The 21,796-nt window shown below is 35.6% G+C and overlaps 1 protein-coding gene across 7 annotated transcripts in view; it reads left to right on the top strand.

The window, feature by feature from the left end:
- The window catches only part of PHF3 (PHD finger protein 3), a 57,489-nt gene that overhangs the window by 19,744 nt on the left and 15,949 nt on the right, over positions 1-21,796 (top strand). For 3 of the 7 annotated variants that reach the window (XM_055713961.1, XM_055713962.1, XM_055713964.1), the window contains 4 exons: positions 5,208-5,369; positions 6,637-8,452; positions 19,172-19,493; positions 20,503-20,680. In XM_055713961.1, the coding sequence (XP_055569936.1) occupies positions 5,208-5,369; positions 6,637-8,452; positions 19,172-19,493; positions 20,503-20,680 (2,478 nt within the window). Of the gene's footprint in view, positions 1-4,639; positions 4,659-4,879; positions 4,954-5,207; positions 5,370-6,636; positions 8,453-15,511; positions 19,059-19,171; positions 19,494-20,502; positions 20,681-21,796 lie in introns of those variants that run through there. The other 4 variants (XM_055713963.1, XM_014282110.3, XM_027809137.2 and 1 more) reach the window with 3 other exon arrangements.

Here is a 21,796-nt window from a genome sequence, read left to right as displayed (position 1 = left end):
AGTTTATCAGCTAATTTTATAAGCTTTAGAGCATAGAAGGTCAGACTGGTCACATGCCAGTGAAGGAAATAACCAGCATTCATACTAAATTGGTATTTCTCAGCTACCATGAATTCTGTAGCTCTTCAGGATGTCATTTGCTGGGGCAGTTTGATTTATTATACAAGTAATAGAGGGAATGGAATTTGAATTTCATATCATCTGGAGATATTTCTGGATTTCATAATAAAATCAAACTTTGAACCTATTTAGTTTATTGGATATGTTTATCAAAATCAGATATTTTTCATAAATGATGAGGAAGACTGACCCAATGAGAGTGTACAAAGGCTGTTAGGGACATCTCTTTAATTGCCCTCTTTTTTCCTGTCCCTTTGGATTGCTGCTGGGAAAGTGTTTTCCCCCAAGTGCAGTCTGTTCTTTCTAGTTTCAGCCTGTGTTTTCATGAGTACTGTTGAAAGCAGCACTACCTCTGCTGAAATGATGATCACCTATTGAAGCTTTAGAGCAGGGGTTCTCAGACTTTTTAAGCAGAGGGCCAGCGCTGGGATGAAGTAGCAGGAGGTCATCTGCGGCTGCTTGGTTTCCCCCCCCAAACCCTGGTGGTGGTGGTGGTGGGGTTCTGTAAATACCGGGGGCCGGATTGAGGACCCTGGGGGGCCGCATCTGGCCCGTGGGCCGTAGTTCGAGGACCCCTGCTTTAGAGTCAAACCAATTGTTCTGACTACACATAGTGTTCTGTTTGGCAGGGTTAGCCATTTCAGGCTCTTTTCAATAAAGCCAAATGTACATGTATTTTTCCTCCTGCATGTGAAGTAATTCTGACTGTAACCTTCAGACTGCAACCCAAAATTGGGTATACAGTTGTTTCTCTCAGTTTTCTTACTACTTCATGCCATCCTTCCTCCAAGCTGTCCATGTGAACAGTTGCACAGTGTCTTGTGACAAAGATAGTAACTTCCGTGTATGAAATGTATGTATTGTGAACCTAGACTTTTTTTTTTATGCTTTTTTTCATGCTTTTCTGTTTGTAGGTAACAAGCAACCAATGTTCCCCATTTTAGATCCTCCTGAAGACTTTAGTTATTTATTCCTTTGGCTCAGTATTATAGATGGAGAGAACCTGGATCTGTAGTAGGATTTGCAAGGCAGTTTACATGAGCTCTGTGATTTGTAAATATATAAAGGCTCTTTTCTTAATAAAATAGCAATTTGATTTAATGTGCTTGGGATGATGGTGTGGTTTTACTTTGTTTTTGAAATTTGTGCTCTACTACTCTTTGATTTCCAAAGTAACAGGCTCCTGCGACTAAAGAACCATAAATCAGTGGGCCTGTGATGTAAATCCATCTTTTCTTAAAATGGGGATTCAGTCCTCTGTTAAGATACATGCTGTATTGTTTGTTAATCCTAATTGATTTTCATATGTTTTTACTCTAAAGACAGTAAAATTCCTGCTTTACAGTGTAAGAGTTTAGTGGAGAATGGGAGTAAATGTTTAGTTAGTATTTCACATGGTACTTAGTATGATTCTTTTCTTGCACTGGGCAGTCACTACAAGGTACTCTCAGGCAAATTTGCAGTTAAGCAGGTTACAGGCTTACAGGAAAACATCTGTAAAACAGTTTGAATTTGGTGTTTTCTTATGTAAGTTATATCATCAGTGACCTAATTTCTCTTGAAAATATTTTTTCTAACAAAGAACACTTTAAATTCTGTTTCCTGAGCATATGTATCACAAATGTTACTAGGAAAAAGGTTTTCATATAAACTATACTATCTTCATTTGCAGTCTTGAGACTTCATGATATTTTTCAGTATCAATGTGTAAGTTTAATTGCTTTCTTAGAGTTTATTGGCTCTTCTTAAGGCTTACTGACATGTTAGTTACTGCTTTAGACTGTTACTGTTCTTTTCATTGAAGTATGATGTTAGGTTTCTTTGTTATCATCCACTTATAACATAGCAGAAATTCTAAAATGTTCAACCATTCCCATGTAATTTGTGATGCTTGTAGAAGTAAAATATGGAATCTGCCATGGACTTGCTCAGTCCTGCTGTTAGTATGATTCATGTGGACATAGCACTTACAATGTGTGGTTAGCAAAGAAAAAGAAAATCAGGGCTAATGCCTACAGAAAATAAATTTCTCTGCACTTGAGGTTTAACTTGCCCAGTGTGTCAAAACCCTGAATATTTCTGTCTAATTTTGCCTGATGATAATCAAGGGAAGACATACGTTAATAAAGATTTACAAATGTCAAAGATTTTGATGATTTTTTAGAAGTATTTTCTTCTCCTTCCCTCCTCTTCCGCCAGCAAGTAAGGCTTGTTTTCCTCAGTTTTACATTGCTGAAGAATTAAGAAAGTCATGCTTTTTTTAAAGACATGGAATATTGTACTTTACATTTACAATTAAACTATTTTTACTGTGTGTTATTCTACTATTGTATAACATATATAAAAACAAGTCGGTAGCATAGCACAGTAGTGTGGAAATTTAAATACAAGTAGTGGAGAGACTAAATATTAATTTGAAGGCCAGTGTACCTCTTCCAGTATATGTTGAACGTGACTCTTATTTTCCTTATTTGCAGCTTGTTCAGTTTTACACTGGTATACAACTTTATCTATTCTGATATGTGTTTTTCTTTATTTTTGTTTTTTTTTCTTTATCCTTCAGCCTTGAGTTTTATATTTATTACTGATGTAATCTTTAGATATTTGTTATTAAGATCACCTAATCTCTTTAGTTCTTTCTGGTTTTGCTTTTTTGGGTTTACTTTTCCCAATGCGGTTTCTCTACCTCCCCTTCTCTTTCATAATTTAATTTCCTAGTCTCCTCTGTACCTATTACTATTCTCTGTCACTTTTTCTCTTCCCAGCAGGGTCTGTGTCGAATGGTCCTCATCCAGGGGCCTCATGGGGCTGTACTAGCCGAGTTATAGCTCAGGTGGTTTGAAATTAGCAAGATTCTGTGCTTCAAATTCCTCTGTAAAATTAAAGCTACAGCACAGAGTCTTGTAAGTATGAAAATACTTTAATTCTAATATTTCAAACTGTCTGTCAATAGTAGACTGAATGTGTCCCTTTTGTTATTAATAAAGGAGGCTGTATAAATTCAATAACTTGAGCACAAACATAGTAAAACCCAAGGCTCTAATGGCAGCCCTGAAATCTGCTCCAGAGCTGTTTCAGAAGTTGTCCAAGTAGTTGTTATTTGTCATCTTTTCAGTAGCTTGGTAGTTTAGATCTACACTGAAGAAGCGGGAGAGGGTCTGAAAGGAGTCTCTTTTGTCACAGCCTGTTCCTGAATACCAGTTCCACAGTTTGTAGGAAGACTTTTCAGTGAGAACACTAATACCAAAGTGCAGAGCTGTCAGGAGGACATAGTCTTTGAGAACATGAGAATGGGCAGCCAGAGTAAGGGTGAGGGTCCATCTCGTTCAGCTTTCCATCTTGGACAGTGACCAGTATTAGAGACTTAGGGGAAAATAACAAGGCAGTTACAATGCCATCTTTTTGCTATTGTGTTGTTTTCCCCAGTATGTAGCTTGTAGCAAATAAGTGATTAAGAAACATTTGGATGAGTGGAGTAAGACCAGCATTATCAGTCTTTTGCAGCTTGTGTCTGCTGTCTGTGTATATATGTACACACTCACAGGCATAAAGGTTGCCATGTGGGCTGGAAAGCAAAAGTGGCCAGTAATTTCTGGAAACACACCTTTCCTGTGAACTGATGTATACGATGCAGTAACTAAAATTATGGTTAAAATAAATGAGTAAAAAAAGATAAATTGTCAGCTCAGGAAACTCCTAGCTTTTAGCTTCTGGTAGCAATCTAAGTATGAAAGTCCAGTGTCTGATTACCTGGTGCCAAGGTCAGCCTTCCTTAAGAGGCTGTTTAAAATCTTTCTAATACTTGAACTTCAAAATTAACAGGTTGCTTGGTTATGTTTGTGGTTTTTTTCTTTCTAAATTCTTCGTGACAGGTGGTTGTGGATTGAATTACTGTCTTGATAGACTTGATTATTCTTCACTCTTTGGCTTTAGCAGTGTTTTACAACTTCCATTTTTTGTAATTTTAAAAGTATGCTCATTATTGTAGTGTCTTTACAAAAGCCTGATATTTTTTTTTTTTTTTTAACTTGCAGTAGCATCAGACTTGAAAAGGAGCAGGAATTGACAGGTTTTCTGAGGCTGTCTAAAAATTCTAACAATTTTGGATTTCTATTAACTTCTTATTTTGATTTCTAAGATAAAACTTATTTAAATTAATACATTTTAATAAGCAATTGTTAGAAATTTTTAGATATCTTAATTCTTTCATGTAAGTTGGTTTATTTTAAAAGTACTTCTAGGTGGGTAGGTGGGTGCCTGAATAGTGAAAAGTAGGCATAGTCATTTGTTTGGAGTCTGTGTTGTATTTGTCAGACCCTCCTACATGTTTTGTAAAATCAGTTGGGTGTTTGGCTTGATCTCACAAATTTTGCATCCCACAGGGACCAGGATTCATTAATCACACGTAGGGTCTTGGGATAGGAGAGGCTACCATTGCAGAACCAAACTTAGAGAAAGTGAGGAGAATTGCTGGTGCAGTGGCCTGACTGCCTTTTAGGAAACCTATTTTCAGGAGCAACCTCTGGGATCCTTCTCAGGTTGGTGGAGGATAGGAATTCAACAATGTTCTCTGACTCTCCTGGGAGACTAGTGCATGCTGCGCTCAGTGTTCTTCCCAAAAGGGGCTGCAGATGCAAATATGTGATGTTGGGTGGGACTTAGAGTTTTAAAATTGTATCCTGTGAGAAAACTGTGATTTTAAACTCTGCACTTCTGGATCAGCTCTTTCTGCTGTTTACCTTTCTTCACTTTTTCTTAGGTGGGAAGGGACAGTGAGGGACAGCTGATCCTCTAAGACTGGGGACCTTCCTGTGGCAAAAAAACAATAAAAATGTGAGTCCACCAAAAAGCTGTAAGGACTATCTACAGAAATTTTAAGCTTTGGGTGATAGCTTCTTCTACACTGAAACTGCCTCACATGGGAATTTTCTGTCTTGCCTTTCTTCATTTTTCCCCCCTTTTGTTTGTTTTTAGATGGCCAATTTATTTTTCCCTGTCTCTTCCCCTGTCTTGTTCAGCATTACAGCTGCAACATTTTTTGATCATTTTAAGTTTTAGGCTCTGTATTGTTTGTTTGTTTTTTCCAGTTGTTGGTCTTGATGATATTATGGATGAAGGAGGAGTTAAAGAGAGTGGAAACGACACCATTGATGATGATGAACTTGTATTACCTAACAGGAATTTGAGGAGCCGTTGTGAAGAAACATCAGTCACATCACCAAGAAAATCACCACGTTTAATGGCACAAGGTGATCATTCAATAGATGGTGTAGTTTGCACATTTGAAGTAAATTACATTTTTATAATTCCACCCACCCCTCACCCCCAGTTTATAAACTGAAAGTAAAGCTCTGTTGTTAGGTTGTGTGAATTCAAGTACAGACACTTCCTTTTCTATACACTGCAGCTAGAAGTCAGCATCCATAGGGGACTACTGAATTTTAATTCCTCTCTGATAAATGTTTGATGGCTTCCTTACAGGCTGTGGTCCTTAAACTAATTTTTGAGATTTTGATCCCTTTACCTGCATCGGATTAGCACTTAGTTCTTCACCAACAAAAACATAGTGGATTTGCAAACAGCATTGGAATGTTAAGTTAGCATGTCTCTTTATTTCAAATTAAAATTTGAAATCAATTTATTTTTGTGTATTTTCTTTTTGTTTTAAATTAGGTTATAGTAATTGCCATCCTAAAGTCTTTCATCAAAATATTTCAATATGCTTAATATGTATTTTAGTCAAATATTTAAATTCTGTGTGGTAGCTAATTGATTATGGTTAGGGTTTTTCTAACTTGTTAAACTGGGGGTGTCATTGACAGCTCTGCTTTTTCCCCCTTTAGAGTAAGCTGAGTTAAAAAGATAAAATTACTTAATAAGGCAGTCAGAATTTAAATAAGGGCCTGTGGTACGAAGCTGATGAATATGCTTTTTAAAAAGGCACTGGAATGGTTTCAAATTTTAGTTTAAAAAATGTAAGAAATGTCATTAAGTGAGAATGTGACTGGATCTCAGATTATATACTGTGTTTTCTAAAAGCTTTGTAAGCTTCATAGCTATACTTCTAATGACAATATAACTTGTGCAATTTTTACCTGAGGTAGGAAAATTTGAGTGGTAGAAAAGTAAAGTGGGTTTTGATTGTATTTTTTATTATCACTTCTATTTTATACATACTATTCAGGACTTTCATAGCCGTTGGAATAATGAGTTTTTACAACCCATCTGTGGCAGTGTAAAATTGAAATGCAAGTAGTTTATAACTTTTAAAGTAGATAGCTGGATTTGTTGGGGTTTTTTGTTTGTTTGTTTTGTTTTTGGAGGGAGTGTGTGTGTGTGTTGGGTTTTTTTGTGGTTTTTTTTTCTCTTAAGTTCAGTAAACAACTACGTTTTAAGTCTTCATGTCCAGTAAGCTAAATCAGCCTGAATCAGTTCTGTTCTAGGTAAGTCTTGTATTTGCAAAAAAGGAGGATGCAGTATAGCTAAGACTTTTTCTTTTTTTTTCCCCCTTCCTAGAACCAGTGCGGAGTTTGCGACAGAGCACACTAGCCAAGCGTTCAAATGTTGCACCTGTTGTTAATACCAAGAAATCATCTGTAAAAAGTGGATCTGCTCCAAAATCAGGACAGAAACAAGAGAGAAGTCCAGCTAAAGAGACAGATGTTGCTGCACCCTTGAAAACAGAGCAGCCTAAAGAAGTTAGGCGTAGTACAAGACGATCGGGACAGACAGAAGGAACGTCAGCAGCAGTAACAGCATCCCAAAGTAATACAAAAAGTCTTCCTGGTCCTGAAGAGGTGAATGAAATAAAGGCTGAAACCCTTGAGCAAGCAAAAGTTGAGGAAACATCCCAAGAGTTAAGTTGTGCTAATTTAGCAGGAGCCTGTTCTAATTCTCCTGGAGAAACAAAGGAAATAACAGAGGTTGCAACAAAGACTGAATCTGAGAATGTTGAGTCAGTTTGTTCGGTATCTGCCGCTAGTGAAACTACTGCAGTTAAAAATGAGGCAAATGATGTGATTGGTTCAACGGGCTCTGAAACTTCTTCAGAAAAGACTGAAAATAAAACAGAAGAATTAGAGAAGAAAACAGAAGAGCATGATCTGAGTGGGGTAGCTGGAAAAGCTGATGATCCATCTAGTGCTTGCGTGAATCCAAGTGAAATTTGTGACACCTTTTCAAATTTGTCCAGCTCTGTAGAAGGGGTTGATAGTGGTTTAGGTTCCCACAGTGTGGAAGTTTCTGATGAAAATAAATTGTCAGTAAAGGAATGCATAACAGAATGTGTATATGGTGATAAGGGAGTGGAGAAAACTGTAACTTCTTTTGAGAAACTATTGGACAGTCCAGAGTTTGATAATAAAGACTTAAAAAACAAAGATTTTACTTCTGCTGACCCAGGAAATAGCATTTTAGAAAGCAGTGTTCTTAGCCAAACAAGCCAAGATGTACAGCACCAGATCAGCAGTACTAAAGTAGAAGGCCCTGAGACATCAAAATTTCAGAATGACGATAAACAAGCTTGCATTTCATCAAAGTGTGAAAAGAACGTTAGGCCTGGGCATAGTAAATCTATGATACAGAATAAGCAAAATCTGACTGCAAGTACTCGACAGAAATCGGGTACACTGCAGCAAGAAATGCGTTCAAGAACAAGAGCTGGTCTTACTGTTTCAGGTCTTCACAGTCCATCTTCAGTAAGTTTGAAGCGGAATGCAGATGAGCAAGAGAGTCATCAGCATCCAAATAACCCAGTTAAAATTAGGAAGAAACAGTCCGATCTGGGTTTAAAAGCAAAGACCTGTGTTTCAGGGGTGACCATAAAAAAGCAGACCAATACAACGCTGAAGAAAATACCCCGAGGCCAGGCTTCTGGGCAAGTACAGAAGTCATCCGTTCAAAGAGCAAGTGAGAAATCTCCTACTCATCAGAGCTGTTCTAAAGATACCCACCACTCCATGCACTCGTTATCAGGGCATGTTTCAAATCTTAGTCAGAAGCAAGCCCAGGGTCAGAAACACCAAATTGCAGCTGTGCTGAAAACAAATAGCTCCACAAAGGAAGAGGCAGAGACAAAAGATCCTCCTGTTGTAGAACATCTGAAGGAGGATGATAAAGAAAAAAACAAATCAAAAAGATTTGATAAGAACCTCCAACCTCGCCAGAGAAGAAGTAGCAAAAGTCTTTCACTTGATGAGCCTCCATTGTTCATTCCAGATAACATTTCAACTGTTAAACGTGAAGGCTTGGAACATAGCTCTGCTAATGAAAGCAAATATGTTTGGGTGCCCAACAAGCAGTGTGGCTTTTGCAAAAAGCCACATGGCAACAGGTGTGTGTAGCTTTGTCTCAGGAATTTATTGTTGGTCTCAGAAGATATATTTTTTTTTCCTCTCTTGCCAAATGTTTCATACTGCTGGTACCAAAACAAAAAGGCATAGCCTTATAATGGAAGCGTTTGTGTTATACTGTCAATTAATTTCCTTTGCATTCATACACTGGTTTTTGTCTTTTAGCTTGGGCATTAGAAATTAGAAATTAGTTCAGCCAAATTTTTTTTACTAGAAACGTGTTATGAGTACATTTTTTTGATGAATGTGTAATTCTGTTATAGTGTTAAATGTATACTTTTTTCATAGAACAGAAATAAGACTAAGATGTCCATGTTCCAGATTGTCATTTCCTTCTTTCCAGAGACCTCTTAAATTGAAGGATCACCATCAACCAGAAAAATCAAATAGTTGTTTACATGTGACTTTTATCTGATAGAAGTGGGATTCTAATACATAGAGATTCAAGCTTTTTTCCAATTTGTATGATTGCTTGAGGCTTTCATGTAACCCGATTAACAAATTGGGGGGGGTGTAGGAAGAACATTATTTTTGAAAAAAAAAAAAAAAAAAAGAAAAAAAAAAAAAAAAAGATAAAACTTCCGTGTGGTCATATCTGAAATTGCCTTTAACTAAAGCTAATAATGGGGTTGCATCTGAAGTTGATGTTGTTGCTCTGTGACAGAAGTTCTTCTACACCGTAAGTGAACTGGAAAAGGCCACTCCATTCACTAATGTACTGTCAAGCCAAGAATAAGAATTCCTTTATTACCACTTCTTATTCTGGATTTAATATTGAAGTATTTTTTCATAGTTGCAGTTCTACCTGCAAGCCTTTTTTTGTGTTTTGTTTTGTTGTTTTTTTCAATTTCAAATTGAAGACATTTCTGATTAGTATGCTTATGTGAGAAACTTTTAATACTAATTTTCAGTGAGTGTGCTTTAGAACTTCATCTATCAGCGTGAAATATGGAACAATTACCTTTGGAGCTTGAGATTTTTATAGCATTAATTTGTATCTAAGAAGAACCCTTGTGAGTTTTAATGACTTATTATATCATTTTGGAAAAAAAAATACTTAAAATTAATTTACTGTGCAGCCATAGTAACTGCATCAATGTGTGCTATTAAAAGAATTAATGCTAGGTTTGCTGTGCCTGGTTGTAGAATTGTCTGCTTGAAGGGGCACTCAAAACCTAGTTATGTTTGGTTTTGTTTTTAAAAATCCTTTTATTAAGACTGCCCCTTTACCGTTTGTGCCTCTATTATAGTGTTTCATTTTATGCAGTTTGCATTTCCTTAGTTTTTATCATTTCACGTATGATCACAATTGTAGAAGTACATGGGTAGCCTGTGTTTCAGTGTATTGTTTCAATTTGTAAAGGCTGTTTCATGATACGGAAATGCTTCTGTGGATATTTTTAAAGCAAAATATGCATATTTGGGGTTTAAACTGCTTGGTATTGAAGCTTTGCACTGAACCCATCCTGTTTTCTTTGTATTTTTGTGAACATTTTAAACATTCTATGAGTCTTCTTGTTCTGAATGTCTTGTTAGAGTTCCAGAAGTCTTGATTTTTGATAGTAAATGGATCTTAGCAGTACTGGGAAGGTACAGCAGTGAGGCAGAACTAAATCGACTTATTGTAGTTTATAAGGTCAGAGTAAAGCTACAGAAGATATACATACTATGCATTGATACAGGATTAAATGCAGCAAACCAGTTTTGCATTGGTAGCTCTTACTGCTGCTCGAAGAGTTGTATAATCATAATCATAGAATCATTCAGGTTGGAAAAGACCTTTAAGATCATTGATTCACCAGCAGAGGTTGGATTGAGAGAGCCCATGAGTTGCCACAGATGGTTATTACGGGTATCTTGAATTTCATGTCAGTCTTGTTAAGTGTTAGGTGTATTAGTTGGTTGTTCCTCCCTCTGCCCCCCTGTGTCTGCAATAGAAAACTGTTGACACAGCCAGCAGCTCCAGTGGGAAATGATCAGATTTGCTAAATGTAGGAAGATGCTTGGAGCATAAACAGATTTTTTTTTTTATATAGAATGTGACTGAGACACATCAGTGGAGTGAGAAAGCTTGCATTATTGAGCTCCGTGCTTAGTAACAGAAGGCTTAAAACTGTCAGTCCAGCACTTCATATTATCACCGTTCTAAAAATGAAGTTTCAGCTTGTTCAAATTATTTTTATACTACATTGTATGCTACAAATAACAACTCAAACCTTTCAGATTCACTTGATGTCATTAAGATACAAGAGGAATGAAAATTTGTCAAGGGCCTTGGCATTTTGTACTTATTTAATTATTGGTACAAGAACAAGAAAACATTTTCAGTACAGTGCAAAAGAAAAAAAAAGCTTGACACGATAAATTTCACTTACATCATTTGGAAAAACATCAAAATTATCAAAATTGACTATAGTGATAAGGTTTTTTTCATTTGCCTTTTGAAACAGCCTAGCTGGTCTGCTGATTTCCTTTTTTTCCTCTGTGCACTGTATAGGAGAAAAAGTGTGAGACAACTATTGTCAAATGACAGCAAGATCAACAAATGTCAGAGGCAATGCTAAGATCTGAAATAACATTTGTGTTTATACGCTGTTTTATGGTTATTTAAACTTTGGAAATTTTTATGAATGCTGTAGTACAAATCACTTGTAGGAAAAGAGTTTGAACTGAAGTTGCAGTCCTGAGATTGGAAATAATGTGCATAAGAGCTTTGCAGTATGTCATGTTTATGTAATGCATCTGGAATTCAGGCTGCAGAACAGTAGTCACTTGAACCTTTTTGTATTTCCTATAATAAATACAAAGCCACTAACTTGTGGGTAATGTAATGCTAAGCTTAGGAAGTTGATTCAGCTTGAAGGTAACGTGGAGATCTTTCATCAAACTTTGTGTACAGAATCCCCAAAGGGGGACGCTTACATAGGCCCTTCACAGCCCCAGAGTAATCTTACTGTGCCTGCTAGAAGACCAGTAGAAGGATGGTACTTATATGTTGTCTTGTATCTTTAGGAATATATGCAATAATTAATACATGGCTGGGAAAGGAGGAATCCTGTTCACAAACATGTGACTTGCATGATCCCAAAGGTTTAAAAGTTAAAGGTGTCTCGCTTTATAAGAGGCCTGCGTGTATTTTACTGTTAATAGATCGTCTTTCTTTTGCACCTGAGATTTGAACAGTGACTGTTCATACTTTGTTTTCCACTTGTCTTGATGCTTGTAAGCTGGAAGCAATGTAATTGTTTTCTGTATCTTCATTATCCAGAAAGTAGGTGGTTAGGACTAGATCTTTCAGTCTGTCTGCTTGATGTATTTATTGTGTTGATTCCCAATCAGAGATTTACATTTGTAACATAACTTAAAAAATAATTATTCTTTCATATGAAAACTAAGCCCTATGTTACTGGGCAAGTCATATAATTATGATGTAACTTTTTATACTTGATAATTTTCAGCACATCTGAAACAGGGTTGTTTTTAGTGCAAAGATTGAATTATTGTTGCTACTTACCATAGTATTGCTTTCAACTTGTTTGACTTTGTCATTGTATTCCCGTAGCGATGTCAGGTGTTTTTTCATGAGCTAATAAATTATTTAATATACACATAAATTTTCATCTGTCTATAGATGAAATGTGTGTATGTGTAAGGATATGCGTATCACATAGAAAAATGTTATAGACTAAAGTTACTGCCTCAACTTCTTAATGAGTTCAAGTGATGTTGAAAATACTAAGCTGTGTCACAAACAGTACTTACTTTTCTGGCAGACAGATCAGAGATCTTTAAAGATAGTTGAAGGAAGAAAAACCCTTAATTTCTTGGCGTAGAGCTAGATGAAGATGGTATCTGCAGACATTGAGAAATCTGCTAATGTAAGATTTCCTCCTATATGCATGCTTCTAATGTAAGGGCTCATATTACACATTTCTCCAGTTTTCACTGTAGATTTTCAAGTTCGTTGCAGGCTGGAGGACTGAACTCATTCCTTCCATGTACAGATAGACAAAACCTAACTGCTGTTGTGCAGATTGTCTCCCTTATCTTCACTCTGTCTTCTTTAATGGAAGAAGTTCCAGCAATTTCTGATTAATAATTCATAGTACATAACTTGAGATATTCTGTTTCTAAGCAAATTTTCTAGAAGGTATTTTATCTTGAGGGAAGTTTGTCGTTTTAATTTGTTGCTGGTGACTTCTTTTGATTTCTGCGTTTCTAGTAAGGTTTTTTAATAGGCTGTTGGAGTTTCGGCATTCTCTTGTGTTGTTTTGTTTTAGTTTTGCTATGTTTGTTTTTTGTTGTTGTTGCTTGGGATGTGGTCATGCAATTTGTGTGGTCAGACACAAACTGGCCTTCTCAGAACTCACAGAAAAACTAAGTGATGCAGGACCAGAGCTTTACTTAAGGTCATCTTCCTCTCCACATTTCAACTCTTCTTTAATATAGAGGAAAAGATAATAATATTGTAAAAAGCAATTAATTGGAAAGTGCAGGAGTTGATTTACCAAAGATCTAGTATTCCTGATCTCTTGCATACACATAGTCACTAAAAGGTTTCTGCACCACTGTAATACAGAAGAATAATTCGAATGATGGTTGAAGTTAGAAAAGAATGTGAACTCTGTTTTCCTGTAGTAAAGATGATTACTAGGACATTTGTTTTTTTGAAAATAGTGCTCATATTTTAGTAAACTATTTTGGAACAGGTGATAATTTAATTTGCGTGGCCAAAACAAAAGAGAATGAGGAAGGAGATGAAGGCTCCAAATTTATAAACACTCTTAAGTTACATGTGCATATTTTTTAAGGGTGGATGCATATACATCAAATGAATCATTTTTGTGACAACATTCTTCACAAGAAACAGTAATTAGAATAATCATGATGCCTTACATTGTATAGTATGAGTATGTTAAACTGCAGATTATGCAAGATGTCTTCAATTTATAGTTGTGGATGAAGCGTTTAAGTTTTCTGCCTCTGTTACTTCTTTCTTCCACTGTGAAAAGCCTTACAGCAGTAAAAGCTGTATGTCCACTCACAGCTGTAGAAAAACTGAATGACAGTATAAACAAAATAGCTTCATAATGTATAATTAATGAATGGAAGGACTCCACTGTGGTTTATGTTTACAGCTGTATCATTCTATTAGTAGATTTTTATATGGACTGTATTACTATGCTGCAGTATTGGGGGATTATTATTAGCACCAGTACCATTAAGAAATTAGACAAATGGATAGCATGGGTTGTCTAAAATGCATAATTTTATAAAGGATGCGTATATATATGGAGTCTATAGAAAATATCCTGATACTGCAAGATGCAACATGTGGGTAGAATCCACTGGTAGTGACCCTTCCCTTAATGATTTTTTTTTTCTTTTTTTATGGATATGTGATTAATATTAGGAGATGTATTGTACCCAGTTTTTCCAGGGTTTGGGGAAGTTCAGTGATTTTGGTTTTTGTGTTTTGTTGTTGGGCATGTTTCATGCGTTCACCTTTAGTTCAAAGAGCATAGGGTTGCTTGTCTCCCTGTTTGTTTCCTTTTTCAAGAGGTTCATGTAACATGGAAAACCAAAGGAAATTATGCTTTTAGGGAAAAAAAGACCCTTATATTACATAAAAGATGGGTTATTGAAATTTAATACTTAAGTAATAAGTTTGCGGTATTTTTTTCCCATGCTGCAAATTCTGTGTAAAGAGATTTGGTAGTGTTTCTTTGATGATAGGTTGTTCTTACTTGTAGAAGATCAAAACCTGGAAAATCATGTCACCTGTGTACAAAAACCAAGTGAGAAACTGCTGATGTGTATGTGCTCTGACAAGGTAGTGCAGATTTTTTCTTGACAAACACTTGTTTCGCTTGAGCTTTTAATCAAGCCCATACTACTTCACTGATGTGGAACACAGGCTCTGCTAAAGCTACTGCGAGTACCTTCTCTACTAGTAACATCTTTATTAGGTGAAGGAAAATCAGCTGACTCCATGCAGTGTCTCTGCTTTAACATTGACTGGACTGTAGCATCAATACAGCTGAGACACAGTTAATACAAATTTACAGGAGTTTATAGAAGATTGGTAAACAGTGCTGTTAAAGGTGGGGAAATGCAGATACGGGACATGCTTTAAACACTTAACTCCTTAAAATGTGCCTCAGCACTGGGTTCATTCCTCTTATGTGAGTTCAGGGTTAGTGTGTCATTTTGAATAGGTTTAAGTTTTGCTTTTTTTGTTTGTTAAGGTTTGAATCCTGTTGCAATGTTTTCCCTATGCTACATATCAGAAATGCAGAAGATGAGAGAGAGGCAGTTATTTCTGAAGTAGCTAATTTTCTGTGGCAAGGCACCTTACATTACTAGTAAAACTTAAAATGCTGATTACTGGCCCATGCTGAACTACTCTGACAGCTCCCAATTTTTTGTCTTTTTAAAACTGTACTTGTAAGTAAAATAAGTGTAAATTGTTTTATGAATAAGATGGTTTCTGCCTATTTTACTTATAAAATCTTACTTCACAGTAATGGATTTCTCTGGAAAATTGCTTTTGTTGCATATGTTGAATGTATTTAAATTAATTTTAAAACATGGTCTGTATATTTGAAAAGAAATAGTCCAGCCCTGAGTTTTTCATCTAACAGATGAATATAGTTTACTACAGGTAACACACCAAAGCAAATCTCCCAATCCTGAGAGCGATTGTGGAAGGTTTGCATTAATTATTATCTCTCTCTTTTTATGTATCATCTATTAATTTCTGATTTTAAGGTGCATCTTTTCATGCCAATGTGTGGACTACCAAAAGGAATCTTTAAAGGAATGAAACAATAACATACTCTATGCAAAGGTCCCAGTGAACTGTAGTATTGTCTGCTGTTACCTCTCAGCTCTTCTTAGGATTTTCTTAAAAGAAAATTTTGGTTTTATATTAAAGTCCAGTGAAAACAAATCTGTTATTTAATGTGGCATGAAATATTTTAAAACATATTTTTCTTTCTTTTTCAGCTTTACATCTTCCAATCCAGCCTTACAACATGGGTAAAACTCCTGCACTTCAAACTTGAAGCAATCTACATTGAGAAACTTTGGTGTTTTAATAGTCCAAGTTATCAGAACCTCTTCAGTCACAACTCTGACAGCTGTGCAAGAGGACATCCTTGATCCTTCAAACCAGGCTTCAGTTTCCCTTGGCTCCCCTTCTTAGCCTTTGAGCATTGCCCGTTAACCGATTATAATCGCTGTTACAAATCATAATTGTATTATGTGTGCAGATGAGGGAAGCAGATAAAGATGTAAAAGTGGCTGTACGTAAAAGGATTATTTACGTTACTGGTATCAAAATCAGTATATTCTCTCCCAGCCTCAGAAGTTGCAGCATTGCAGTTGACTAGTGTGAAAATACTAGTAGAAATAGTGAATTTTTTTTTTTAGGCAGGCAGCACCAGTATTTTTATTACCATTTTGTATAAGTAGTTTTAAGCAGGACAGTTGTAAACACTACCTTCTCTTTTGTAGTACAGGCTTCATGGATGTTTCCAGATTCTCTTTGTAGTCTTAGTTTGAGAGCTGAATTCTGAAGCTTTACTGTGTGTATTTATAGTGTAATTGAAAGCTTATTGTGAAGACTGGAATGAAGCCAGATGGTTATTCCATCTTCGGTAGTTTGCTTAAGATGGCGTGAATGATATCTGTCTGTCTTGGTGTATATTCTTAGTGAAGAATGATCTTTTCTGAACAGAACTAGTTTTAGGGGGCTTTACCTTTTTTTTTTTTTTAATTATTTTTTAAATAGACCTGAAAATAAATATGTAAGACTGGATGCCTATCCTGGTGCTTTACTTACACACCATCTCTGTTGCCCACACTGTGGGTGAACTAAGTTGAAAAATTCTACGTGCTGTCAATTTAAAGTTGAACATGTGCAGCATCTTGTGTGTTTTAGTCTTGGGAGTTAACCTCTCTTTTTCTGCAAATTTAGTCCATTTTCTAAATATTTATCAGAATTCTATTTTGATTGCTAAATGTCGCAGTCTGCCTTGCTCATTTAACAAATCAGTCTCCAATGCCTGAATTTACAGACTGGGAACAAAAATTCATATATATTCAATAAAAATTGAAGTAGTTGCAGTTGTTGCTTCGATATGGTATATTCTTGGTTTCCTTCTGTTTTCAACTAAAAGGCATTCATTCATTAGTACACCAAAATGTCCTTTAAGCAAGAAACACTTCACTGTATGCTTTGATCTTATTTCAGCTCTGCAGAATATCTTTAGTTTGGAATTTTTGTAACCAGTTTCAAGTGTTCCCAAAGTTTTCCTAATATTTTCTTGCAATTATGAGACGTAAGGCATCCCCTTGTGGATCCTTGCAGTTGTGAAATAGGCACTCACGCTGTGTTCCCTGTCATCACGTGTTTGGAGCTCTAAGTTCTCAGAAAGGAGCGATCATCTTTGTGTTGAAGTCTCATGGCTTCTTTCGTGTTACCCTGTTGTGTTTATGAATGCTATGGTATTACCCTGATAGGGCCATCAGAAGCAGTTGTCCCTTGATACTACCTTTCTTGTATCTTCACTTTGCTGGAACATGGATCTGAAAAGATTGTGATACTGACAAAACAGGAAGGAACGTTTGCCTTCCTAATTGAAACTATAAACAGATGGACAGATACTGTTTGCTAGTGCCAAGTAATATAGTAAATGTACTGGCTGCTCAGAAAAAAATAAAATGAAAAATGAGAAAATAGTTTTATTCACAAACTAGAATAAAAAGTGGTTTCTTCAAATCTAGCAAACAGCATCATAGGCAAGTGAAGCTAGAAATTACCTTTTTTCAAACTGCTGGAGCTTTAAAACTTTCGGACTTTACATCTGAAGACTGTTTACTTCAGCAGAATTTAATCCTGATTTTTTGGGGTAAGAAAGGGCAGAACATAAAGCCACAATATTTTCTTCTGTTTCAAAGGTCTGCTGATAAATAGTAATTTCTATTTCTTGAGGTACCAGTAGTTCTTGAATACAATACCTCCAATCAAGACATACCGGAGTGTTCATTTACAGTTCTGGACAATTGAGAGTTCCTATAAGCACATTTTGTACTATTTATGTGGTTTTGCAATGTAGATAAGTCAGCAGATAGCAGATCCTACCCTGAATAGGAACATGCATAAGGAATATTTTTCCTTAGAATTGTTTACAAAAGAGATTTATAGAATATTAGGTTAAAAAACCAGGGTTTGCAGGTCAGTGTATTTAGCTTGTTGGATATATTGCTGAAACAACCAGCATTTCATTAATTACTTTCAAAATCAGGTCTGTCTTCTGTGGAATTTAAAAACTAATCATTCAGGAAATGATTTTTCTGTATTCACAAAGAACTCATACTTTCCATAATACACTTGCATTCTTCCTGAATTTTCTTCATCCAGACAATATATATAATAGTACATATATTTAATACAGTTCATGTAAGTATAAAACAAAATGCAAGGTATGTAAAAGGGGAAAGAGAATGTAAGTGGATGATGCAGGAGGTCTTCCTATATCATTTGAAGGCGGATCTTAAGTAGTGATGCCAGGTTCATTGTTACAGGAAAGGTTTGTAGAAAATAACTACCACCATGTAAGTCACCTGAAGTAGATTCATTGAGGTGTTTAACCTGAGTAACTGAAATTCAACATCTTTCCCAAATAGTTCCACTGGAAGTTGTACCTATCAGTGCAATTAGGTCGTAGTGATACCTAACGAAGTTTTCAAAACGCTTCCACAAAGTAGTCATAAATTATGGTTTTATTTTAGACCAATGATCTTTACAATACTTTGAAAATAATATCTCTACCTTGAGTTACTTTTAAATTAATGAAGTAGTTGAAGTGACTCAGGTGAAGGGTGTCCTTTAAATGATACTCATTTTGGTGTTTGAAACATTCGTTAAATAATATTGGCTCTGACTAAAATAGCTGAGCAACACAAAAGTGGCATGTCCCCGATTTAAAACAAACAAACCAGTCCCTGCAAGCTAGATTTGCACCCCATATTCACCAGTAAAGAGAATATAAAACAACACTCTGGAAATAATTTGGTAATAATGGACTAAGGAATGTGACATAAAATATATTTAATACATAGTATATAACATACTTTAGAATAGCTTGATATTTCTCTGCCTAAATTTGTCAGAACTCTTAAACATCTCTTACTGCTGTGGAACATGCCAGTTGATACATTTCTGCTCTAGGGATGATGATCATATTTGAAGGAAAATGGGTATAATATGATCTTGCAAGAAAATTTTCAAATCTTTTCAAACAAGTTTACTGGTTTTGAGAGTTTTGATGTTACTGGTTGTTTTTTTTTCTTGTTGTGTTGGTTTTTTTTTACATTCCGATCAATTCTTTTTTTAATGGTGGTCTGAAAAAGTCCTGTGGTAGGATCTGGGGACAGGTTGCAAAAACATAATGAGGTTATGATAGTTTCTTGGACTACTGCAAAAGGCAAAAAATGCCCAAAAAAGTATTTCTCAGGAAGAGCATACCATGTCGTAAGGCTGGAGATGGATGTAAAGCTACAAAGAAAATCATTCACCAGGTAAGAGCAACTTGTTGAGATGCACAACTCAGTACAAGTAAGGTACATTCTGCTGAAGTTGCTGCATCTTCTTTCGTAGCCTGTACACTGACTTGTGACTGTTTTGTTTTCAGGTTTATGGTGGGCTGTGGTAGATGTGATGATTGGTTTCATGGTGATTGTGTTGGACTGAGTCTTTCTCAAGCTCAGCAGATGGGTGAAGAAGACAAAGAATATGTGTGTGTGAAATGCTGTGCTGAAGAAGACAAAAAAATGGAGTGTTTTGATCAAAGTGTACCAGATACTCATCTTGAAATCCATAGAGAAGAAAAAGCAATTGAGTGTGAAAAACAGGGGATGCTGAAGCAAGCACCTACTTGTAATCTAAATGTAACAACTGAAAAAACAAAGCAAATAGAGGACACTGGGAAGCATAAAGTCAAAATCTTCAGACGGGTGAGTCTTGCGTAATGCTTAAAGTTCTGTTAGTTACTGGGCGTAGGAGGAGTTTCCTCTGAACTCCCTGCCATTTAAAATACCACGTTTCAAACATTTTTGTGAATCCAATTTAAAACTTCTCCATTATTTCCATCGTTCATTTTCTAACATTTGACTCTTTTGAGATGATATTGCTAAACTCCTCTTACATTGAGCAGGGTTATGCGTGTGTGTATATACACCTATATATATAGATGTATATAGAAATGGTGAAGAACTTGCATTTTTCTTCCAGATTTCTAAACGCTTTTACAGGACATCTGCCAATTTGCTGTGTGATATAAACCACAGATCTTTTACATATCTGTAAAACAATATGAGAACAATATTTTAGTTTTGATTGTTTTAACTTAAGATCGTACATAGAAAAAGATGCCTAACATTTTAATTGGGGCCTTTCTACTCTCTTTGTATCTCAGTTTACTAACTAAAGGGTAATTTACAAGAGCAGTGAGATATTTTTATTACAATTCTTTATAGCCTTTTAGTATATAGCATCATGTTCATCATAACTTAACCAGTAATACTTTTTGTCTTATTTCTGAATAGTAGTAGCATAATTCTGACATGTAAGCTACTCTGTTTAATTTTAGTTTACATGTGCTTCCTAAACGCAAGTGACTTCCTGTGGATGCTTAGCTAAAACTGGTTAAGGGATGATTGTTGGTATCCCTGACCTTTTAAAATAACTGAAAACATAGTTGTTTTCAACATAGAGCTTAACTGGAAATCGCCTGTGATACGTTTTCTGCTGATATTTCAAAGAGATTGTTAAGCAGTACTTGGCAGTGATTTGGGATATTGTTAGTAACTTTTTAGAAAATACTGTATAATGGTGCATACATCTAGGGAATTCATTATACATTATACAGTATACTTGAAAAAAAAATGGAAAAAATGTGTGGTAATTACATAGTGGTCCATTGTAGTATTCAGTTGCATGTTAACCTGTAGATGTTTATTTCAGGAATCTGGTGATGGGAAGAACTTGTCAGAGTCCAGAGACTCGGATGCTAAAAAAGGGCAACATGTTCCCACTCGAAAAGGATCACAAACTGCTGTAATTCCTCGGCGGTCCCCTGAAGATAAAAATGAAAAAATCAGTAAAGAATCCCCTAGTGTGGTTGAAAAGTCTACAAAATCAGGTAGTGAGGTTTTTGAGGTGCTCCACACTGCAGTTCACATATATGTACAGTTGAAGTATCATACTTTATAGTATCAGATTTTTAAACTACATTCTGATGATATTTATGAGTTTTATTTCTCATTTTTTAACATTTTATTTAGCGGTTAAGTATTTCCTGTGTAGAAGTGTTATTGTTTCAGATTTGAATAGTAGAGGATGATCAAGAATGGGGGAAAAGTATACAACAGCATCTCTGTATTAAACTTTATTTCACATTGCAGAAAACTTTGAAATAATCGTCCATAAAATACTATGAAATACTTAATGTACATAGAAGTGTTTTCATTGCTATATAAATTATAGAATCATAGAATGATTTGAGTTGGAAAAGACCTTCAAGATCATCAAGTCCAAGTATTAACTGTTCTAGTCTGCCACTAAACCATGTCCCTGGACACTTTGACTTACAGATGTCTTTTGCACAAATTGACAAATAATTGTATTGACTTATTTCAAAGGGGAACATTACATTGCATGTTGAGCCATCAGATTTTCAACTGATTTTTATGCAGAAGTTTGACAGGATATATTTCCCCTCCCAGCAACCTCTGTCTGCTCTGCAGCTCCCTTTCTGGAAGCATTATTGTTCTAGAATCATAGTAATACAAAATTGTTGTCATTTGGTACTGAAACCTCAGCAGTAAAGATAGTGAGATTTTGTGTGAGAACTGTGTCTTTAACTCCTAAACTGCAGGTTTGAATTCTTGCCTTAAAAAAATAAATATATCTGCTCTTCTGGTCTTTTGCCAATGCTGATGCATTCTAGAAACTTACTGGTGGAAGAAAACAATTGAAAATGTCAGGGTTAAATGTAAATCTAAATGTAAGTATTTTACACTGAATGGTATCTTTTGGACTTCAAATGCCTTGTTGTTCAGCTTTGGAATTCTGAGTCACAAAATAATTGACATCCTTGCTAATGGCATGGAGTGAAATGAGTCTTTGGCATCCATGAAGTAATTGAATCGTTTTAAAATATATTAATTGAGCTAGGAGACACAAAAAAGATTTTTACAGTGATGATTTCAGAGTAGCAGTTAATCTAAAAATAATTTTTAAACTGGAAGCTTGGCAG

Source organism: Falco cherrug, chromosome 6 (assembly GCF_023634085.1).
Source record: "Falco cherrug isolate bFalChe1 chromosome 6, bFalChe1.pri, whole genome shotgun sequence".
In the NCBI taxonomy this organism is placed as follows: Eukaryota; Metazoa; Chordata; class Aves; order Falconiformes; family Falconidae; genus Falco; species Falco cherrug.
Note: the sequence above shows the minus strand (reverse complement) of the source record. Positions and strands in the feature narration are given on the sequence as shown.